General features: G+C 43.5%; 1 protein-coding gene across 2 annotated transcripts in view; it reads left to right on the top strand.

Moving 5' to 3' along the window:
- Positions 1-3,016: 3,016 nt before the first annotated feature.
- The window catches only part of PHEX (phosphate regulating endopeptidase homolog X-linked), a 205,416-nt gene continuing 188,780 nt past the window's right edge, over positions 3,017-19,652 (top strand). Inside the window, exons 1-3 of one of the 2 annotated variants that reach the window (XM_044234827.1) lie at positions 3,017-3,149; positions 9,008-9,076; positions 16,243-16,404. In XM_044234827.1, coding sequence (XP_044090762.1) covers positions 3,032-3,149; positions 9,008-9,076; positions 16,243-16,404 — 349 coding nt within the window. In that variant the 5' untranslated portion in view covers positions 3,017-3,031. Of the gene's footprint in view, positions 3,150-8,447; positions 8,463-9,007; positions 9,077-16,242; positions 16,405-19,652 lie in introns of those variants that run through there. The other variant, XM_044234828.1, reaches the window with a different exon arrangement.

The following is a 19,652-nucleotide window of genomic DNA, read 5'->3' as shown; positions in this document are numbered from 1 at the left end:
TTGTAGCATGAAAGCAATCATAGACAATATGTAAACGAATGGGGGTGACTTTGTTCTAATAACGTTTATTTATAAAAGTAGGTGGTGGCCCAGATTTGGCCCACGTGCCCGAGTTTGCAGACCCTTGCTTTTGTCTCCTGTAAGCATTCATTATTTTTCTATACTTTGAACTTCTTTATTTTGCTCTATTTTTTTCTGTGCTACAACCTTTTTCTCTTCTCCTCCCCTTTTTTCCCCAAAGATTTCATTTTTAAGTAATCTCTACTCCCAGTGTAGGGCTGGAACCCACAACCCCAAGATCAAGAGTCACACCCTTCACCGACTGAGACAGCCAGGTGACCCTTCGGTGCTACAAGTTTATTTTTAAATGCAGTTTGAGTGCAAGATAATCAACATTTCCCAAAAGGTTGAAAACTTAATGCAGAAAATGGCACAGAATGAAGAATGCACCTTCTAATGAACAATTCACCAGCCCCCTTTCTCCTGCCAATCCCCACCTGCTCTCAAGTCCTCCTTTGGTGAGCAAAATAAAACTTCATTACTCGCATTACGTGAACAAGCTGCATTTATTTTCAATACCTTGAAAGTTATTACTTTTCTACGCTTGTTTTCATTGTTCAATTAATGTATGTTCTTCTCTGCATTTGTGTATCTTTGTTTGGGATGGAATGCATTGTAGTTTTCCTATTACGATTAATGGAAGTCTTCTTTGGTTTACTGGCTTTTCACTTTGCAGTTGAGTGTTCCAGAACAAATTTACGTGTTTAAATGAGGAATAGCTGTACGTCAGGATAAGTCCTAATCGCCAACCCGCAGCCACCATGGCCTGTCAGTTTGGTTCCGGAAAGTGTGGGGAGACTTGGAGAAGAAAGGGAAGCAGGAAGAAGTGGTCTAACACTTGTGTGGGTGGTCTGTCCCTCGTGCACAGGGAGCTCTGTCAAGCTGCAGACCAACGGTGTATGGCAGCGGTCCCTCAGCGACTTTCCCTTTCCCGAGTTTGCTGTACTGCTTGAGGCTAGTCCTTGGGCCTCAGTGTTCTCATGGCAAACCAGACTTAAAAAGAAGTTTGCTATCAAGCATATACTTTTACCATGAGGCTAAACTGGGAAATAAACATGCTGTCCCTCTGTGATATATCATTATCATTTGAGCATTTAGCGAAGGAATTGGGAGGCTGCGAGACACCCAGACACTAACATCTGAGCATCCTAAAGCTGCTTTTTAAGAGTGAGTACCTGGGAGCTGACTTGCCTGATTTTCATTGTTCTTATTACTGCCTTCACTATTGTGGGCCATGAACTGTAGATGCTGGGGCTATAGCATTGAACTTGATGGATGTGATTCCTGACTTCACAGAGCTCACAGTCTAAGAAGTACTATGGATTCAAGTCTAAAATCTCTTGGGAGAATCCCATCCTAAGATCCAAAGGCCTGCTAAGATGTGTTATGGAATAACAACAACAAAATAACATCAATAGGTAATAAGCACATACTATCTATAGCATACTATGGTGTCATAATTTGGACAAAGGCTTGTGCTCTTCTGCCTTTGGGGCAACATGAAACGAGCAGAAAGTGAGGTAGGATGTGTTTTGGAATAAGTCTAAAACCTTGAAAGAACCCCATGCCAGGGTTATAAGGCCTGACCCAGACCAGCCAGATAGGACCGTGAACACGTGGCCATGTAATGCGGGGCTCAGCAGCCTCTGCAGAGCTCCGGTGGGACCCACAAGGCCATGGGCACAAGTTCTGCATGAGAACTGTGCTCTACTGGTTTTCAGACGAATTCTCTACCCCCATTCCCGCTGTCCTATGAGCGTCAGCAAAACAAAAACAGTTAAGTAGTAACAGTGTTGTGAATCAATGATATCTGTATCATTGGCTAATAAAACCCATAGCAATGGACTCTCAGTTGCCTTTCCCACGAAGAAAGCAGATTTTCATAATTTAAATGGTTTGCATAGTTGAACAAATCAAACACCCAGTCATTCACTCCGTCTTTCCAGTGAAACCAATCACCTTTGATTTTTATCCTGGAGAATCTGCTGAAATGGGCGTATCACGGAAACACAAAACTGTACTAACCAAAGGCTGCCTTGGTGGGCCCGGAGGGCAAAATACACGAGAGCACTTTCCATCAAAAGATGCAAGAGGGAAAAAAAAAATCTTGTACCATTTCTTCTGTGGTTGCTAATAAGCTTAATTCGAATGCTCACCCCTCCTTTATCCAATTCCTAGCACCACAGAGAGGAAGTGCTTTTTCTTTCTCCTTAAAAAAAAAAAAGTTCCCGTCCAAACCATCAGCCTCTGTAGGTTGCCTTAATTGCTGCTTTGCACTGCACTGGACTATGACTCTGATTTTTGGCACATGCCGTCATACACCAAGTTCCTAAAATAAAATGCTCCAGGATATCCCAGGAACTCTTAGAGGGCTTTAAAAAGGGACTTGCACACAGAAACAATAGCTTGGATGGAGACAGTTTAGGCGAGCAGAATGATGAGTGCACAAGAATTACGTGATTCACTGAGACCTTAGAGCAGGGCCGGAGAATCCTCGCCACCTCACTTATCACGGTTTGGGGGAGTTTGATGAGAATCCAGTTTTGATAAAGACAATTGTTTTTTCCTCCCTAAGTGACTATACATTTAAATAGCTAAAACATCTGTTCAGCCACATAGTAAAACATGTACACTCAGAACGCCTGAGAGAAGAGCCTGCCAAATCATCGCTTGCGAGCGACTTTGCTGGGGGTGGGGGGTGGGGAGAGCACCAAGATAAAGCAACCACTGTTTGTTTTGTCTGGTCAGGGGGAAAGCCAAGGCAACCAATATTTGGGGTTTCTTTTATTTCATTTGTGGAGAAATATTTGAGAAAGGGTGGCGAGGGAAGATTTCCTGACGGGACTTCTTCAGCTGTCTATTAGTAGAAGAGCAAGAGGACCTTGGATGTCAACGCCTAACAGACTCTTGAGATCAGCCACCAGACCACAAAAAGTGACTTTCTCTTTGCGTGGCCTCTGCGTCCCTCCTGATGGAGGCAGAAATGGGGAGCAGCGCGGAGACTGGAAAGACCGCCAACAGAGGCACTCGAATTGCTCTGGCTGTGTTCATTGGCGGCTCCCTGGTGCTGGGTATGATCCTCTTTCTAGGTAAGTGGGGCGCTGGAGGCCAGGGAATGGGGCGAGTGCAGTTACGGTTCCTTGTGCTTTACTCTGGCAGACCTGGTCAGGAGGCAGGTGGAGGGCTGTTTGAATGTGTGAGTAGGTGGTGTATCCTTAGCTTTTATTAAATATGCAGAAGGAAAAGGAGCCCTTTCTTTAGGAAGTCGAAGAAATAAATACGTGCAACCAGATGTATAGTCCAGAAATGCCAAGTGGGTATCAAGTGGCTTCCAGCGGCTGGAGGACTCAGTTGCACTGCGCAAACATTTTTTTTTTCTTTACACATTGCATTTTCCATTTAGCAAAATGAGGGTTTATGAATTCATAGTCAGATACCTTCATTTATTTTGCGAGGAAAGACTTTATGTTGTGATCAAAACCATGCTGGAATTTTTTTTTTCCATTTGAATTTTGCTAATGTTTGCCTGAATGAATCATGAACTTTAATTAAAAAACAACAACAACAACACAGGGGCGCCTCGGTGGCTCAGTGGGTTAAAGCCTCCACCTTCGGCTCAGGTCATGGTCCCAGGGTCCTGGGATCGAGCCCAGCATCGGGCTTTCTGCTCTGCAGGGAGCCTGCTTCCCCCCTCTCTCTGTCTGCTTCTCTGCCTACTTGTGATCTCTCTCTGTTAAATACATTTAAAAAAATGCAAAGCAGTCTTTAAATGTGCCCCTTAGGGGCGCCTGAGCCGCCTGAGTGGCTCAGTGGATTAAAGCCTCTACCCTCAGCTCAGGTCATGATCCCGGGGTCCTGGGATCGAGCCCCGCATCGGGCTCTCTGCTCAGCAGGGAGCCTGCTTCCTCCTCTCTCTCGCCTGCCTCTCTGCCTACTTGTGATCTCTGTCAAATAAATAAAATCTTTAAAAAATAATAAATGTGCACCTTAAGGATATTCCTCAATGCCTTTCTAATCCAGTGACTTTGGTGGGATGAAATTTTAACTCTGCCTTTCTAGATTTAAAAATTAATATGAAGGAAAACAGAGGTTGTCCTTCCAACATTGGAAAGGTATTGTGATTCAATTATTTTAATGACCCTTGGTGACAATGATGTACCCAGAGAGTATGATGATGAAAAGCATATTCCTATGAATAAGAATGAAATGTCATGAAAAGCGGAGATGGATTTTCTAAAATTGCCGGCATTCTGGACCCTTGATTATTAGCCTTTGTATTTTCCTCATACAGCCCATACTATTTCATGAGCTTGAAAGCTATATGGGAACAAGCCTCTATCCTTAGGGGATTTGAGGTGCAGTCTGAAATGCAGCGAGCCTGGAAATGTTCTTTGGCTCCCACAGGTTGCAGGAGGCCATGTTTATCCTGGCAAGGGAAAACCAGTGCTTCGACTTGAAAAGAGTTAGGGTTGTGTTGCTGAAAACTCTGCTAAAACCAGCAAACCATCTTTCCATGTTCTCTGTGGCTGCAGACTTCGGAAATTCGATAGGTTTATTACTTTCTGCTACAGCTAAACCTCCTACTCCTGCAGCTGAATTTGTGGATCTCAAAAACTTTTCCGAGATTTCTCGGCACTTGGGGTTTAGACATGTGTCCTCTCCTGAAATTCAAAGGAGAGGAAAATGATATGGTCATGCCCATATGGGAACTGCATACAATGTGGGAAGTGAGTACAAAGTTAGACTATTTGTGTTTCACAAACGCTCCCAAACTTCAAAATCCAAAGGATGATCGTTTATGTAAAAATCCGTACTCTTCTCAATGTTTCTGCAGCTTGAAGCATTTGAAATTCCACGGTTTAAGAACGACTGTATTCTGAGGCTCTTATGTATTAGTTGAAATATTCTCTCTCTCTTTTTTTATGATTTTATTTTTTCATTTGGAAGAGAAACAGAGACAAGAGAGAGCACCAGCAGGGGGAGAGGCGGAGGGAGAAGGAGAAGCAGACTCCACACTGCGCTGGGAGGTAGAAGCTGAGCTTGATCCCAGGACCTGGAGATCGTGGCCTGAGCTGAAGGCAGATGCTTAACCATCTGAGTCCCCCAGGCACCCCTAGTTGGAAAATTCTCAATGGGAGCAAACCTTTGTTCCTTGAGAGGAGATGATTATTCAGAATCAGCTCTAAAGTTTTTAGAGCACAGTAAAATTCATGAAACCAGGCAATGCTATGGGTGGGGAGGCCTGCTTAGAGCAGAAAAAAATAATTTGCAGTATGCCCAGTTACCTGGCTCTCACCGCAGATTTCTAAGAGGAGCTCTAATGATGTCAGAGAATAAAAGTGTAGCCTCTTTACACCTGCGCTACTACTCGGTGTTGCCCTTGGACTGGCAGCATGCGCCCCGCCCCACTTGGAATCCCGAGGTGGCCCCCCCCCACCAGCTACTGATTCAGAATCTACATTTCCATAAGATCCCCAGGTGATTCATTTGCAAACTAAGTCTGAGAAGCCTTGCTCTAGCTGACAACATCCCCTTGGACGTCTATATTTGGGGATATTTGCTTTCAGATAAATGCACAGTCTTCAGGAGGTTTTTGTCAAACATCTCTGCACTATTTCAGACCTCTTTCCCCCAGCCTTCTCCACTGCCTAGTCCCCCAGGCTTTGCCTCCCACCTCCACCGTGCACTTAGTGAAAAGTCCTTGTCTGAAAATCTCCAGGGACCTGCAAGGCAATGCTCTTCGTGACAATATTCTGGTTAAGTCCTCTTCTCTTCAAGGAGCTTCCTGGTTGGTATTTTTCTGTCTGTCCAAATTTAGGCACACGCCTGCAATTTCTAGCATCCCTCCTTACTTCTTTGTATTTTAGGCTCTGGGCTAATCTCTTTCCTAAACCTTAGTCCTTCTACAGTAAGAGTGACTGCCACTGGCTTTGGGGTGGTCTCAGAGAAGCTAGAAAACTAGAATTTAAAATGACAGGTAGAAGCATAACCAGTTTATTTTGAGGGGTCCTTTCTCCTCTATCTCATTCTCCCCTTCTTCCTCCCCACAGTGTATTCCTCAAATGTAATAGTTGGCAAACTTTTTCTGTGCAGGGCCAGAGTGTAAGTATTTTCAGCTTTCTGGGCCATCCAGTGTCTGTGTTGCTATTCGACTCTCTTATAGCAAGAAGGCAACCACAGACAAATATGTACACAAATACGCATGACTGTATTCTGATATAATTTGATTTCTGAACACTGAAATTTGAATTTCAGATCCTTTTTATGAAATATTATTCTTCTTGTGGTTTTTTCCAACCATTAAAAAATGTAAAAATCATTTTTAGCTCACAGGCTGTATAGAAACCGGCAGAAGACTGCATTTGGCTCATGAACCATAGTTTGCTGACCTCCCCACTTTTTGGTCATTCTCACACTGTTGGTCTGAGGATGACTCCACTGCATTCTGCGTCATTTCTGCTAGTTAGAGAAAAATCTAAAATGAGAAACCAAACTGTTCCTTAAGTGTTTTTTAAAGCACCTAATCAGTAAAAAGGAACATTTTCTTTTTCTATATTAAAAATATTATTGTTTCTGGGGTGCCTGAGTGGCTCAGTGGGTTAAGCCTCTGCGTTTGGCTCAGGTCATGGTCTCAGGGTCCTGGGATCGAGCCCCACATCAGGCTCCCTGCTCAGTGGGGAGCCTGCTTCTACCTCGCCCTCTGCCACTCTCTCGTGCTCGCTCACTCAAATAAATAACATGTTTTTAAAAAGATTTATTTATTCCCTTTAGAGAGAGAGCGAGAGCGCAACCTGGGAGGGGAGGTCTGGGATGGAAACCACACTCCCCACTGAGTGTGGAGCCTGATGCAGGGCTTGATCCCAGGACCCAAGATCAGAACCTGAGCTAAAATCAAGAGTTGCACACCCAACCGACTGAGAAACCCAGGCACCCCTAAGATACCTCTTTTCTTAAAAATAGACCTGAGATGCTCCATAGGCAATTTTCTTTTTTTAAATTAAAAAAGAATTTTTAATATATTATTTATTTATTTTTTTATTATATGTATAATGTAACACAAGTAAAATGGCTGTTTGGAGGATGGCAGCAGAGAAAAGAACAAAGAAAAAGCAGGCTCTTCTTAGAATGTGGGTTAATAACAAATACAAATCACCACACTGGCAAGAGATATGCACAGGCCTTCCCTCTCTATCAGAAACACGGGTACAGCCACGCTTTCTTTTTTTAAAAAAATATTTTATTTATTTATTTATTTGACAGACAGAGACCACAAGGAGGCAAAGAGGCAGGCAGAGAGACAGGAGGAAGCAGGCTCCCTGCTGAGCAGAGAGCCCGATGCGGGGCTCGATCCCAGGACCCTGGGATCATGACCTGAGCCGAAGGCAGAGGCTTTAACCCACTGAGCCACCCAGGCACCCCCAGCCATGCTTTCTTATCCTGCTTCTCAGCTGAGATGCCACAAAAGGCCTTGGCTGTCCTTCACTCCCCACCACTCATCTCTCCGCAGCCACATCTCCGAGGATTCCTTATTTCTTTTTTTTTTTCCAATTTATTTATTTTCAGAAAAACAGTATTCATTATTTTTGCACCACACCCAGTGCTCCATGCAAGCCGTGCCCTCCATAATACCCACCACCTGGTACCCCAACCTCCCACCCCCCCCCCGCCACTTCAAACCCCTCAGACTGTTTTTCAGAGTCCATAGTCTCTCATGGTTCACCTCCCCTTATTTCTGCTCACAGAGTACAGCAGTCATGAATTTCCATTAACTTCCTTGGCTACCCAAAATACTTTTGAAATCTAAACTCACATCTGCTAATGCCCAGGTGCTGCCTGGAGTTTACAAATAGGGCGCCCTTCTGTACTTCTGCAGAAATCCATTTAGATAATACTGTCAGTCAGATGGGGAAAATGAAGCCATTGGTGAAAAGCTAATTCTATCTCGCAGGTTTTTGTTTTGTTTTGCTCTGGTGGGAGTAGTTGGAAGCTTGGTCCACGGGCTGCGTGTCTGGTGGCTAGGCTGAGCTTGGCAGGAGGAGGGTGTGTGGGGTACACGCATATCATGACTCTCTTGCTAGATGACTGAATAATATACGGTGTACCCCCCCACCCCGTAACACACACGCCATCAGAACTGATTCTGAATCTTATCTAAACATTAAATGCCACGCATGCTATTTTTCTCCTTCCAGTCTGGATTTGCTCCAAACGACATAGTTGTAAGTTTCATTTTTTCCCCCATCTCTAAAACAGGAATGTAGTTGTAAACAGAAAGAGTGAAACTATGAGACTTAAATCATAGATAACTGGAGATGGAAGAGACTTGAGAGATCATCTAGCCCAGGGGCTAGAATCTCCTGGAGGCACATGGCTGGGCCCCACCCCCAGACTTGCTGATTCAGGTCAGCAGTAGGGCTCAGTAGGTCTTTCTACAGAGCTGCCAGGGGATGCTGCTCTGGAGGCTTGGGCACCCCACTCTGAGAAGCACTGATCTGATTGTATCCACTCCTCTTACATTCTATTTTTTTTTTAAGATTTTATTTGTTTATTTGACAGACAGAGATCACAAATAGAGAGGCAGGCAGAGAGAGAGGGAGGGAAGCAGGCTCCCTGCTGAGCAGAGAGCCCGATGTGGGGCTCAATCCCAGGACCCTGGGATCATGACCTGAGCCGAAGGCAGCGGCTTAACCCACTGAGCCACCCAGGCGTCCCTCCTCTTACATTCTAGAGAACCCAATTTCAGAGCAGCCGAGTCTCACCGAAGTTACTTAGTTTGTGACCAGAATCTGGTTCGGTGATACCGAGCCCCCTGGATTTTTGAACTCCGGGTCAATGCTGAGAAAGACGAACTGATATCAGATGTCTAGCATATGTGCCTGACTGTGGGGTTACCTGACGGGGGTCTGCTACAAGACAGTCATTTCTTTATTTTGGTCTGTTTTTCCAGTGAGTCAAGGTTTCTTAAGTCTCCAAGCTAAACAGGAGTACTGCCTGAAGCCAGAATGCATCGAAGCTGGTAAGTCCGTTTTCCTTCCTGTGTCAAGTTATCCTTATGGTACCTTGGGGAAAGGAAGAGGAAACAGGTGGTATTTTTAGTGTTCTGTTTGTTTGAGGTTTACCAAGTACAAAATGCAATTTTGATGAACCTTTCAGTTTACCTTTGATCGGAAATGCTCAGTGTGAAATTGTGGAGTATTGGTTTCCTGTTTTTCCCTTCCTTGCAAAAAAACAGCTGTGTGGTATTCCAAGTCATTATAAGAAAATCTAGAAGGGGCTTGGAAGGCCAAATGGCTTTTCTTAAGACCCGAACAGAGAGATCATCAGCCTTCCTATGGTCTCAGCTGGATATAGGTCCCTGTTTACCCTAAGCAGTCTCTCTGTATCATTTGGTCAGTGGGTCTGACCTGTCTGCCTCTGAGCAGGGATCCTCCATCAATCATCGCTTCCACTATCACCTGAAGTCACTTTGGGTCATTACAAGTCAAGCTTGTCTTGAGGTTAAAAGGCCATGCATCAGTGGGTACTCCACAGTGAATATGAGTGTTTAAACTCACCTCCGTTTTGGCACAGCTTATATTCCCTCTATAGGGAAGAGGGAATAGGGCTAGGGCCTAGATTTGCAGGACCCAGATTCCAGCGCCCCACCCCTCTTCTTTAAGTGGGCACGTGGGCACGAACACTAGTGCATTTTCCAAGGGGAGAGTCATAAGGATTAGTTAAGCACACGGCCCTTTCACTTTCCTCTTGGTCTTAAGAGATTAATGAAATAATCTGCCAAATATTTATTCCAAGTCAGGCACTGAGTTAGCAGGGAACTTGAATAACCAGGTAGGGGAAGAAAGACCATCAATAAACACAAGGTGATCAATGTCGAAGAAAAAGATCGGCTGGTGGTAATGTTGTGCAGAAAATTAAAATATTCCAGTATAGTAATGTGATAACAAGGACAGGATGGCTAGATTGGGAAGTCTGAGGACATGATGTTGAAATGACCCTGAATGATGAGAAGGGACATGTGTGAAGATCAAGGAAAGGGCTTTCCAGGTACAGAAGAGCTGAGGCAAAGGTCCCAGAGCGGAAGAACTTAAGTGCATAGGGGACAGAGTGCAGGTGATGAGAGGCTTAGTGGGGAACCGGGGTGGCAGCGAGTGTGGGTTTTTCCTAAGTGTGCTGAAAAGCCTCCGAAAGATTTCAGTGAAGACAGAGACATGATCTTATTAGCATTTAAACGATCTCTCCGTGCACACCTAGACTCGGAGAGTCTTCTTTCTTGGGTGGGGAACAGACCACAGGGAGCAAGATGGAAGAAGGTCGTCAGGAGGGAGGTTATTTCGGTAAGCTGGATGAGACTCGATGCTTTCTTGAATTCCAGAGATGGAAAGGCAGAGTGTAGAGGGTTTAGGAGCCAGAGGGCTGCCAAAGGATTTGAAGTGGGCTGTGAGAAAAAGCAGAGAATCAAGGTGATGCTTAGATTTTTGGCAGTGACATTAGCTGAGTTAGAAAAGACTTGGGTAGAAGAGCTTTTAAATTCAGAGGCCTTATACAGAGGTAATGGATTAGACAGTACGTTATTTTTTGTCCCTTTTTAAAGTGATCAATATATATATTTTTAACCAGTCATTGTGTCAAGTGACTTACATATGCTGCTATCTCATAAACTCTTCATAAGAACCCCATGATGTCAGTGCTATCACCAGACCCAAATACAGATGAGGATATGGAGTTTTCTGGAAGCTAAATAATTTGCCCAGGATCACATCCTGAGTTTGGTGCTGCACTGGGCTTCAAGTTCATGTCTGTTTGCTCTCCATCAGTGCTTTTGTGCGATAAGGCCATACCTGGTAACTCTTCAGCCTTGGTCCTGTCTTGCCTTTTTCATAAGGATAGACCTACCAGAGTCTGGTGACTGGATAACAGTTTCAGCTTCTCGATCTCTTCTCGGAAAGGGTGAGAATAATTTGGGAATTCCCATACCCTTTCCTGTTTGCAGCTTGAGCCGCTGACCTAGGGGATTTTAGTGGAAAGGGATGACTTGAAGTAGAGTGGACCACCAGGTGGAACTGTCAGAGGTCACATTTTAGACTTCATGTCACCTTGTGATTTTGCTGTGGTTGGGTCCTTGCAGATGTGTGAAAATGAGATTTTCTGAACTGAAAAATTTTCAATTTGAGAAGGCAACTTTTGGTATGGAGAGCCACATACCGTATGAGTTTTCTCTTTATTACAAATTGTAATAACGCAAGAGTAAACCTTAGAGAATGCCATTTGCTATGTCGTCTCCTGGCAGCTAGTCTGTTTTGCCTTGCTTTCTGTTTTTAATTTTCACGTTGGTGAACAGCTTTCTAATACTGGAAAAAAAAATACTGATTTTACTGTCTCTGTGACAAAAGGCTCACCAAGGATCTATCCTCTTCAGTGTAACATGAACCTCACTGTGATTAGGGACCTGCAGAACAGCTGTTAGGTACACACTGCATAAATGGGCCCCTGGGAAGGTTTCAAATGAGAAGCAGCACAAAGGCATGCGCGGGAGGTGGAGGGGGTGGGGGCGCGCGCGCGCGTGCGTGGGGGCGCGCGTGCGTGGTGGGGGTGCACGTGCGTGCGTGGGGGGGGCGCGCGTGTGTGCGTGGGGTCGCGCGTGCGTGTGTGGTGGGGGCGTGTGTGCGTGCGTGTCTAGTCGTGCAGGATGGAAGCTCAGAAGTTGGAAGCGTTTGATGACCTCTGGACCATTTCTGAGCAGGTGCCCCCCCCCCCGTTTCAGAAAGTCTCCTTTCCATAGCCTTTTTTCCCCTCCTCTTGTCCATTTCCTCTTCTCCGAATCCCTCTTTCAAAATAAAGGTGGAAAAAATTACAAGGAAAGGGCGTGCCAAATACAGATAAGGGCAGACAAGCTGACTTGGGTTTGAAGCATGATCTGGCCACTTAAAAGCCATATGATCCTGGGTTGATTAAATAACCATCCAGAGCCTCTTGTTTACCATCTGTAAAATGGGAATGCTGTTTTAACTTAGCATATTAGGTGTGAGATTGGGAGAAAATAGTAGTGCTGGTTGTAGTAGTAATCCAGGTCTACAGTGTGTGATTCTTAACCCCAGACCCAGAGAACATTGTAACTGTCAGTTGGCAAGACTGGACCTGATTTCAGTTCTTGTGGTGGCAAAACTAACTTAACTTCTGAGAGACTGTTGTAGACTTTGTTTATACCACCTAGGAAAATACCTGTATATTTCCTATGTAATTATTAAGGTGTTTGTTTCAGGAGTGCCACTCCAGACATTGCTAGAGGTAGTATATTAGCTGTGTTCTATGCACTATATTAGTATTCTAAAACCTGAAAGCCTATAAGCTCTGAAAAGTAACTCAAGAGTTTCGAATGAGTGTTTATGGAATTATAATAGCAAAAATTTGTATGTAAGATTGCCAGCTTCAGCTACGTGCATACGTGGATGCTCAGTTACATTTGGATTGCAGATAGACAACAAGGCTGCTATTTTTTGGTATATGTCCCCTACAATATTTGGTGCATTCTTAAACTGTAAAAGCCATAATTGATAAGAAATTCAAATTTCACTAGGCATTCTGTATTTTATCTGGCAACCATATTTGTCATGTGCCTGACACTGTTCTGGACATTTCATGTGTATTGACTCATTTGATTCTCATGAAGATCCCATGGGTTATGGTTATTATGTCTTTTTATAGATGAGGAAACTGAGAGATTAAGTAACCTGCACAAGGTTACATAGCTTTGCACGGTGGTGTTGGCATTTAAACCCAGGCTGTCTGGCTCCAGATGATGCTGAACTTTCTGAAAAGGGCTTAGCATGGTTCCTGGTACACAGGAAATGCTCAGTATTAATGATTTTACTGTTAGCACCGCCCTCTCCCTTGAGCCCTGATTAAACTTAAAGGCTCAGGCTGGTACATGGGGTGTGGTGCCTCTACATCGGCATAAGCACTAGTAAGAGACCCCATAATCCCTGACCTTATATGCAGTAACTTGAGAGAACACATAGTTGGGCCTTTCACGGTTTCTTTGATCCTCATATTTCTTTATTAAAACAAGTCTCTTTGAGTTTTCTCCATGGAACTGAGCAGGGGAAAAGGAGTTGAGGTGTCTTGACAACTGTGGTCCCTTGAAATTTGAAGTCACCGTTCTCCTCTAGAAAGTGCAGCCCTGTGCCCAGCTGTGAATTATGAATGATGAATTGGGAGGTTGAAACCAGAGTTTTCCCACTTAGCGGGCTGACTTCCAAATTCTGTGTGAGTGATGTATTTCCCCGCTCTGTGTCAAGGCTGAGGTCAGAGCTGATCTTGCAGATTTTGTAGGTACCTATAAGAACGCTGGATATGTTTTAGGCTGGGGGCAGGGGGAGGTTTGGGAAGGCTGCCAAAAAACAGTGTGCTTATGTGAATAAAAATGTGTGTGAAGGTTCTTCTGTGTGACTGTAAATATTTAAAAAAAATATTTTATTTTATTTATTTGACAGAGAGATCACAAGCAGGCAGAGAGGCAGGCAAAGAGAAAGAGAGGGAAGCAGGCTCCCTGCTGAGCAGAGAGCCCGATGTGGGGCTCGATCCCAGGACTCTGAGATCATGACCCAAGCCGAAGGCAGAGGCTTAACCCTCTGAGCCACCCAAGCGCCCCTGTGTGACTGTAAATATTGTGTGGCAGGGAAACTTGAATAATCTCTGCACCTGGGGTGTCACATAGTAGATTCATTCTATGGTGGCACAGCCAGAAGTATTATAAATACAAACTGAAATAAAGATTTGGTATGTCCTAGCTTATTTGCGTAGTAATTAATAATAAACTAGTAGCAGTAAGTAAAAATATAATTGGAGACCATTGAACTAATTCTCAAAGATGAAAATATTAAGCCAGTTTTAAATTTATCAAACTTCTAAAACTAGGTTTTTTTTTTGAGAGAGAGTACAAGCAGAGGGGTTGGGGAGAGGGAGAGAGAATCTCCATACTCAGTGTGGAGCCTGACTCGGGGCTACGTCTCACAATGCTGAGATCATGACCTGGCCAAAATCAAGAGTTGGATACTTAACTGACAGCTCTCCAGGCGCCCCTCTAAACCAGTTTTTTTTTTTTTTTTTGCTTTGATTTTTTGGGGGAGGGGGAAAGTGCTGGGGATTTTGAAGTCCTGTAGAAACTGAGGATATGTCTATATCATTCACTTTATCAAGGACAAAAAACTCTTGAAAATTTTCAAAGCAAATCTAGGCTAGAAAAATAGCCTTAGTTTTAAACCTGGAGGTCACATGTAACCAAACTGATAACCAGCATATATACATATATGCTGATGATACTTTTTTTTGGCAATTCCTTCATATTTAGCTGACAACTCATTGGGTTTTCATTACTTCAAATAAATATATCCTGGCATTAATTAAAGTATGAAAATTACCCAGAATGTCATCTTTCCAATGTCATTAAAATACTGGCTGCCTCCTACTTTTTAAAAAATTGGTGCATATCTTTGTGTTAGAGAGGTAGCCAGCAGTTGTATGACAGTTGGCAGGGAGCTGGAGTTGAATATTAGGAATTTTGGAACCTTCTCTTTTTTTTAAAAAAAGATGTTATGATTTGAGAGAAGGAGCACGTGCATGCGGGAGATAGGTCATGAGTGAGCACAAGGCGGGGAGAGAGGCAGAGGGACGAGCAGACTCTCTGCTGAGCGTAGAGCCTAATGTGGGGCTCGAACTCAGGGTCCTGAGATCATGACCTGAGCTGAAGTCATATCCTCAACCAATGGAGCCACCCAGATGCCATAAGAACCTTCTCATTTTTTAAAAAAGATTTTATTTATTTATTTGACAGACAGAGATCACAAATAGGCAGAGAGGCAGGCAGAGAGACAGAGGGGGAAGCAGGCTCCCCACTGAGCAGAGATCCCGATGTGGGGCTCGATCCCAGGACCCTGAGATCGTGACCTGAGCCGAAGGCAGAGGCTTAAGCCACTGAGCCACCTAAGCGCCCCTACCTTCTCATTTTTTAGTGAAAGATTTTTTTAATGCTCATGGATACGTATTTAAGTATGCAAAAACTTCCTCCCTGTTGACCGTATTACATGTGTAATTGTGTGTGGGCTTATGAAAGAGGAAGAAATGGTAAATCAGTCTGTTGTGTCTTTCTGTTAACTTACACACATACTCCCCTCCTCTGGCCAGGTCCAGGGGCCAGGTCAGCAGCTATATCGTTTTACGAGGCTGAATTCCCTGCTAAATGGCCCTGAGCCTCCCTGCAGGGCCTGTGGGGGTTTCTTCTAGGGGTTCATTCCTCTGAGAGCTAGCTACACTGAACGTCCAGGGGCTCAGGAATTCATAGGTGGCTTTCCAGGTCTTTATGGAGGTATATTGTACATACCTCTTTTAAATGTTTCAATATGACTTACGGGCCTCAGTTTCACCCAGCTTATGCTATGGAACAAACTACCTTTGAGGCTTGAAACACGAGTGATTGAGTATTTCTTCTGATTCTGTGGGTTAATCGGGGGTTCCTCTGCAGCTCTTGCCTAGCCTCATTCATACAGCTGCATTCAGCTGGAGGGTCCTCTGGCCTGGAACGTCCATGATGGCTTCAGTCACAGGTCTGGCACTTGTGCTGATGGGTTATTTTCCATGTTGCCTCACCTCCTCCGGGAGGCTTCTTCAAAGGGCCGTCTCAGGGCTCCATTCAAAGGACGTTTATGTAGAAGGTAACAAGGCCCTTCTAAGGCCTAGTTTTGAAACTCTAGCAGTCACTCTGCTGTATACTGTTGGTCACAGCAAGTCACAAGACCAACCGAGATTCAAGGCAGGGAAAATAGATCCTGTCGCTGGATGGGATGAGTTGCGAGTGACCCCGGAGAAGGTTGAGAGGGATGGAAGGAAATACTGCACACATCCTTGCAAACAATTTACCGTAAACTCCATTTGCATTCCTGTCCCATGCTGCGCAGATTCCGGGGCGGTCCTGCAAAAACCATTAACACCAATACCACCAAGCTTTTACCCACTCAATCTGAATACAGTAATTTAATAGAGTGAAGTTGATTCAAGGAGTCATTTGAGAGGAAAAGTAAAAGCCAAGGCTGGGGAACTGGTTGATAGGAAATGGTTGTTTAATTTGGAAGGGAGCAGTACACAGCGTTCACTGCTTCTCATTAATCCTATGATTTTCTTTTTAAATAGCTGCTGCCATCTTGAGCAAAGTAAATTTCTCTGTGGACCCTTGTGATAATTTCTTCCGGTTTGCTTGTGATGGCTGGATAAACAGTAATCCGATTCCTGAAGATATGCCAAGCTATGGGGTTTACCCTTGGCTGAGACATAACGTTGACCTCAAGTTGAAGGGTAAGTTTCTACGGAGGTTTGGTGACGCACTTTACAGAGAGCAGTACTTGACAGGAAAAACACAGTTTTGGATTTGAAGCATGCCTGCTTGCTTTTTAACTATATTAAATTTCATTTCCAAGATTTTTTAAAATGGAAGGTTAAAAGGAAAATTGTGGAATTTCAGTCTCCCAGGTCTCAAATACAAGCCTAGCAGAGGCTTGTATTTGTTTGCATTCACTAATGTTAAATTCTGCTGAAGGATAACTAGCATTTCCTTGAGATTGGGAACAAAGGAATAGTTAATGAAAGCCGTTTTATATAATACACTTATTGGTTGTGTTCAGAGCAAACGGTCACATGTTTATTTATGTCCTGGATTTTCATGGCTACAAAATGTACTTAACACCTCATTGTCTTTTGAGAACTCAGGATGACCTTGTGTTTGTCATATTGTTCCTGTTAACTTCTGACTTGGCTCTGGGGGAACTTTCTTTTCTCCCGTGGCCTCTGTGGTAACGACAGGCTCACACCCACATACTCACATATGCCTACAGACGCATATACATGTGTGCGTGCGTACACACACACTTCAAAACTTGGAAGAGTCTTTCACTAGAGGCACTTCTGTTCACATTACATTTATTTTATTTATGCTGAGCTATTGGAGGAAGGCACTTCAGGATGGAAGTAGGGAGATTTGACGGCCAGATAAGGTAACTGTTTCAGGAAAACAATAATGTGTGTATTTTAGGGCGCCCGAGAGTCTCAGTTGGTGACACGTCTGCCTGCAGCTCAGGTCCTGATCCCGGGGTCCTGGGATGCAGCCCTGCATTGTCCCCACTCAGTGGGGAGTCTGCTTCTCCCTCTTCTTCTGTTGCTTCTTCTGCTACTCCCCCTGCTTATGCTCTCTCACTTTCAAAGAAAGTAAGAAAATCTTAAAAAAATGTGTATTTTTTTCTTTTTGATAACTAAGTTACACCACATACTTCCTAGAATTTTATTTATTTATTTTTTATTTCATTTATTATTTTTATTTTTTTACTTTTTGCTTGTCCACAACACGAGTTTATCATCCTAAAATTCTCGAGGTTGGAAGTCTGAATGAGTTGGCTCCGGAAGCCTCTCCGGAGGCTCGAGGGGTGACTGAACGCTGTGCCTTTTCCGGCTTGTGCAAGCCGCCTTCGCTCCTTGGCTTGTGGCCCCTGCTGCATCTTTACAGCCAGCACTGTCGCATCTTCAGCTCTCTCCAAGCCGACCTCTGACTTCCTTCCTCACATCTCTTTCTCTCTCTCTGATGAAAAGTCTCTTCTATTTAGAGAGGTAAGGCCCCATCAGTGACCTGATCACTCTACCTCACGATCCTTAACTGAATCCCACCTGCAAGGTGCCTTTGCCATATAGGGTGGCACAGTCACAGGTCTGGGCACAGGGGTGAAGTCATCCTTGAGCAGGGAGGGAGTGCCATTCTAGCGCCAGAAGCTTCCCGCTCTCTCTGGTAGCCCGAGGTAGTCCTGTGCTGTAGCCTGACGTTTAGAGCATTGCATTTGCTTAACTGGGCCCCCTAAAGCTTTTGTTTTTCATCCATCATGTGAAATAGTAGGATCTAGAGCTTTTAGAAAAGATCTTTTCGCGAAACTTTCGGATCAAATGTGAAGTGAAAAGGTATGTTTTCTCTCTTCCATTATTGAAATTTTTTCCCTTGTTTTGGATATTTGAGACTTTAGAACTCCAGAAGGAATTTCTGAGAAGCTGGAAGAATCATCATTTTTCTTTCTACTCCATCTCCATTTCCCCAAGATTTTAAGTACATGAAAATTAAATGTCTCAATTTACATATGTTTTAATAACTGTAAGTATTGGCATAGTAATTAGATACCTATTGTCAGTTGTAAGGAAAATGTACTTAAGCTTCACAGCTTATCCACAATATAAATTGTATGGACTTAAACTCTCGAGGAGGACTTAAAAGTTTCATAAGTTAGAATAAGTATGTGCTATAATGTCGGTTTTCCCCTAACCCAACAGGGCAGGTTCCCATACTATAGAACGATAAGACCTTGAGAAATGAATTTGCTAATAATGATTTCCCTGTATGATATTAACACACATTTATCCTTCACGTACCATTCTTGCCTATTTCCTGTTTACCTTCTTTGGCTTTTCTTCCTAGACAGAGAGATGTGTACACAGGTGTCACTGAAGGATAAGAAAAAGATAAGATTTGCAGATAGATGCTCCTTACATGTTAGTTAGAGTCAGAAGATTTCTATCTTCAGGGCATCGAAGCAGTTAGAATAATTTAAAGCTCTTCCTAGGGATGTCTTACTGTGAAAATGAAGATCAGTACCAATGTGCTTTTTCTTTGAGGACACTGTGTATGAATTCCTTGAGCATTCATAGAACTATGACTTAATTGTTGAGAGGCACACAGAGGTTTTTTTGTTCACTTCCTTCTTTTAAACATGAAAAACTTTACTTCTAAGCTAAGTTGGGAAAGTACAAAGAACCAAAAATTAAATGCAAAAAAAGTAACAAGAAAGTTGCTCATAAATCCACCCATGGGAATAACTGCTAATGGAGCAGTTGGCTATACATCTTTCTAGGTTTTTTTTTTCCATTTGTGGGTATATATGCAAACCTTCATGTGCACACCCATCTATTTAAAAACCTAGCTAAAATTAGGTGTACTACCCTGTCATGGACTTTAAAAATGGTGTCTTTCTCATAAACACAGTTAATGTCAATAGATATATTTTCTTATTCTATATAACACTGTCATAAAGATCCATGTGTATTCCAGAAGTGGAGTTGTTGTATTGAAAGAGTTGTCACAGTTTAATTTTTGATGTAGACGTACAGCTGATTAGCCCTTCAGAAAGTTATTTCTAGGTCTTTATATATTTTCTTGCTGCTTTAAATGGTAAGTCGTCTCCATCAACTGGTTTTCTTTGGAGGGGGTTGGTTTGGTGTGTAAAGTAGGGGTCAGCAAAGCATGGCCTGTGGGCCCAATCTAGTTCACTGCCTATTCTTAGAACTAAAGTTTCATTGGGAGGCTCTACATCCGTTCAGGCAGGCATTGTCGATGGCTGCTTTTGTGTTACAGCAGCAGAGATGGGAAGTTGCTACGGAGACCACATGGCCCACAAGCCTATAGTATTGACCCTCTGACCTGTAAGGAAAAAATTTGCCAACTCTTGGTGCCCATTGTAAAGCTTTGATATATCTATATTGGATCACGTTAGAACTGTCTTTTTTTTTTTTAGAGA

This window comes from Neovison vison, chromosome X (assembly GCF_020171115.1).
Source record: "Neovison vison isolate M4711 chromosome X, ASM_NN_V1, whole genome shotgun sequence".
Taxonomy (NCBI): domain Eukaryota; kingdom Metazoa; phylum Chordata; class Mammalia; order Carnivora; family Mustelidae; genus Neogale; species Neogale vison.
The sequence above is the reverse complement of the archived record's forward strand: the minus strand, read 5'-3'. Positions and strand labels throughout refer to the sequence as shown.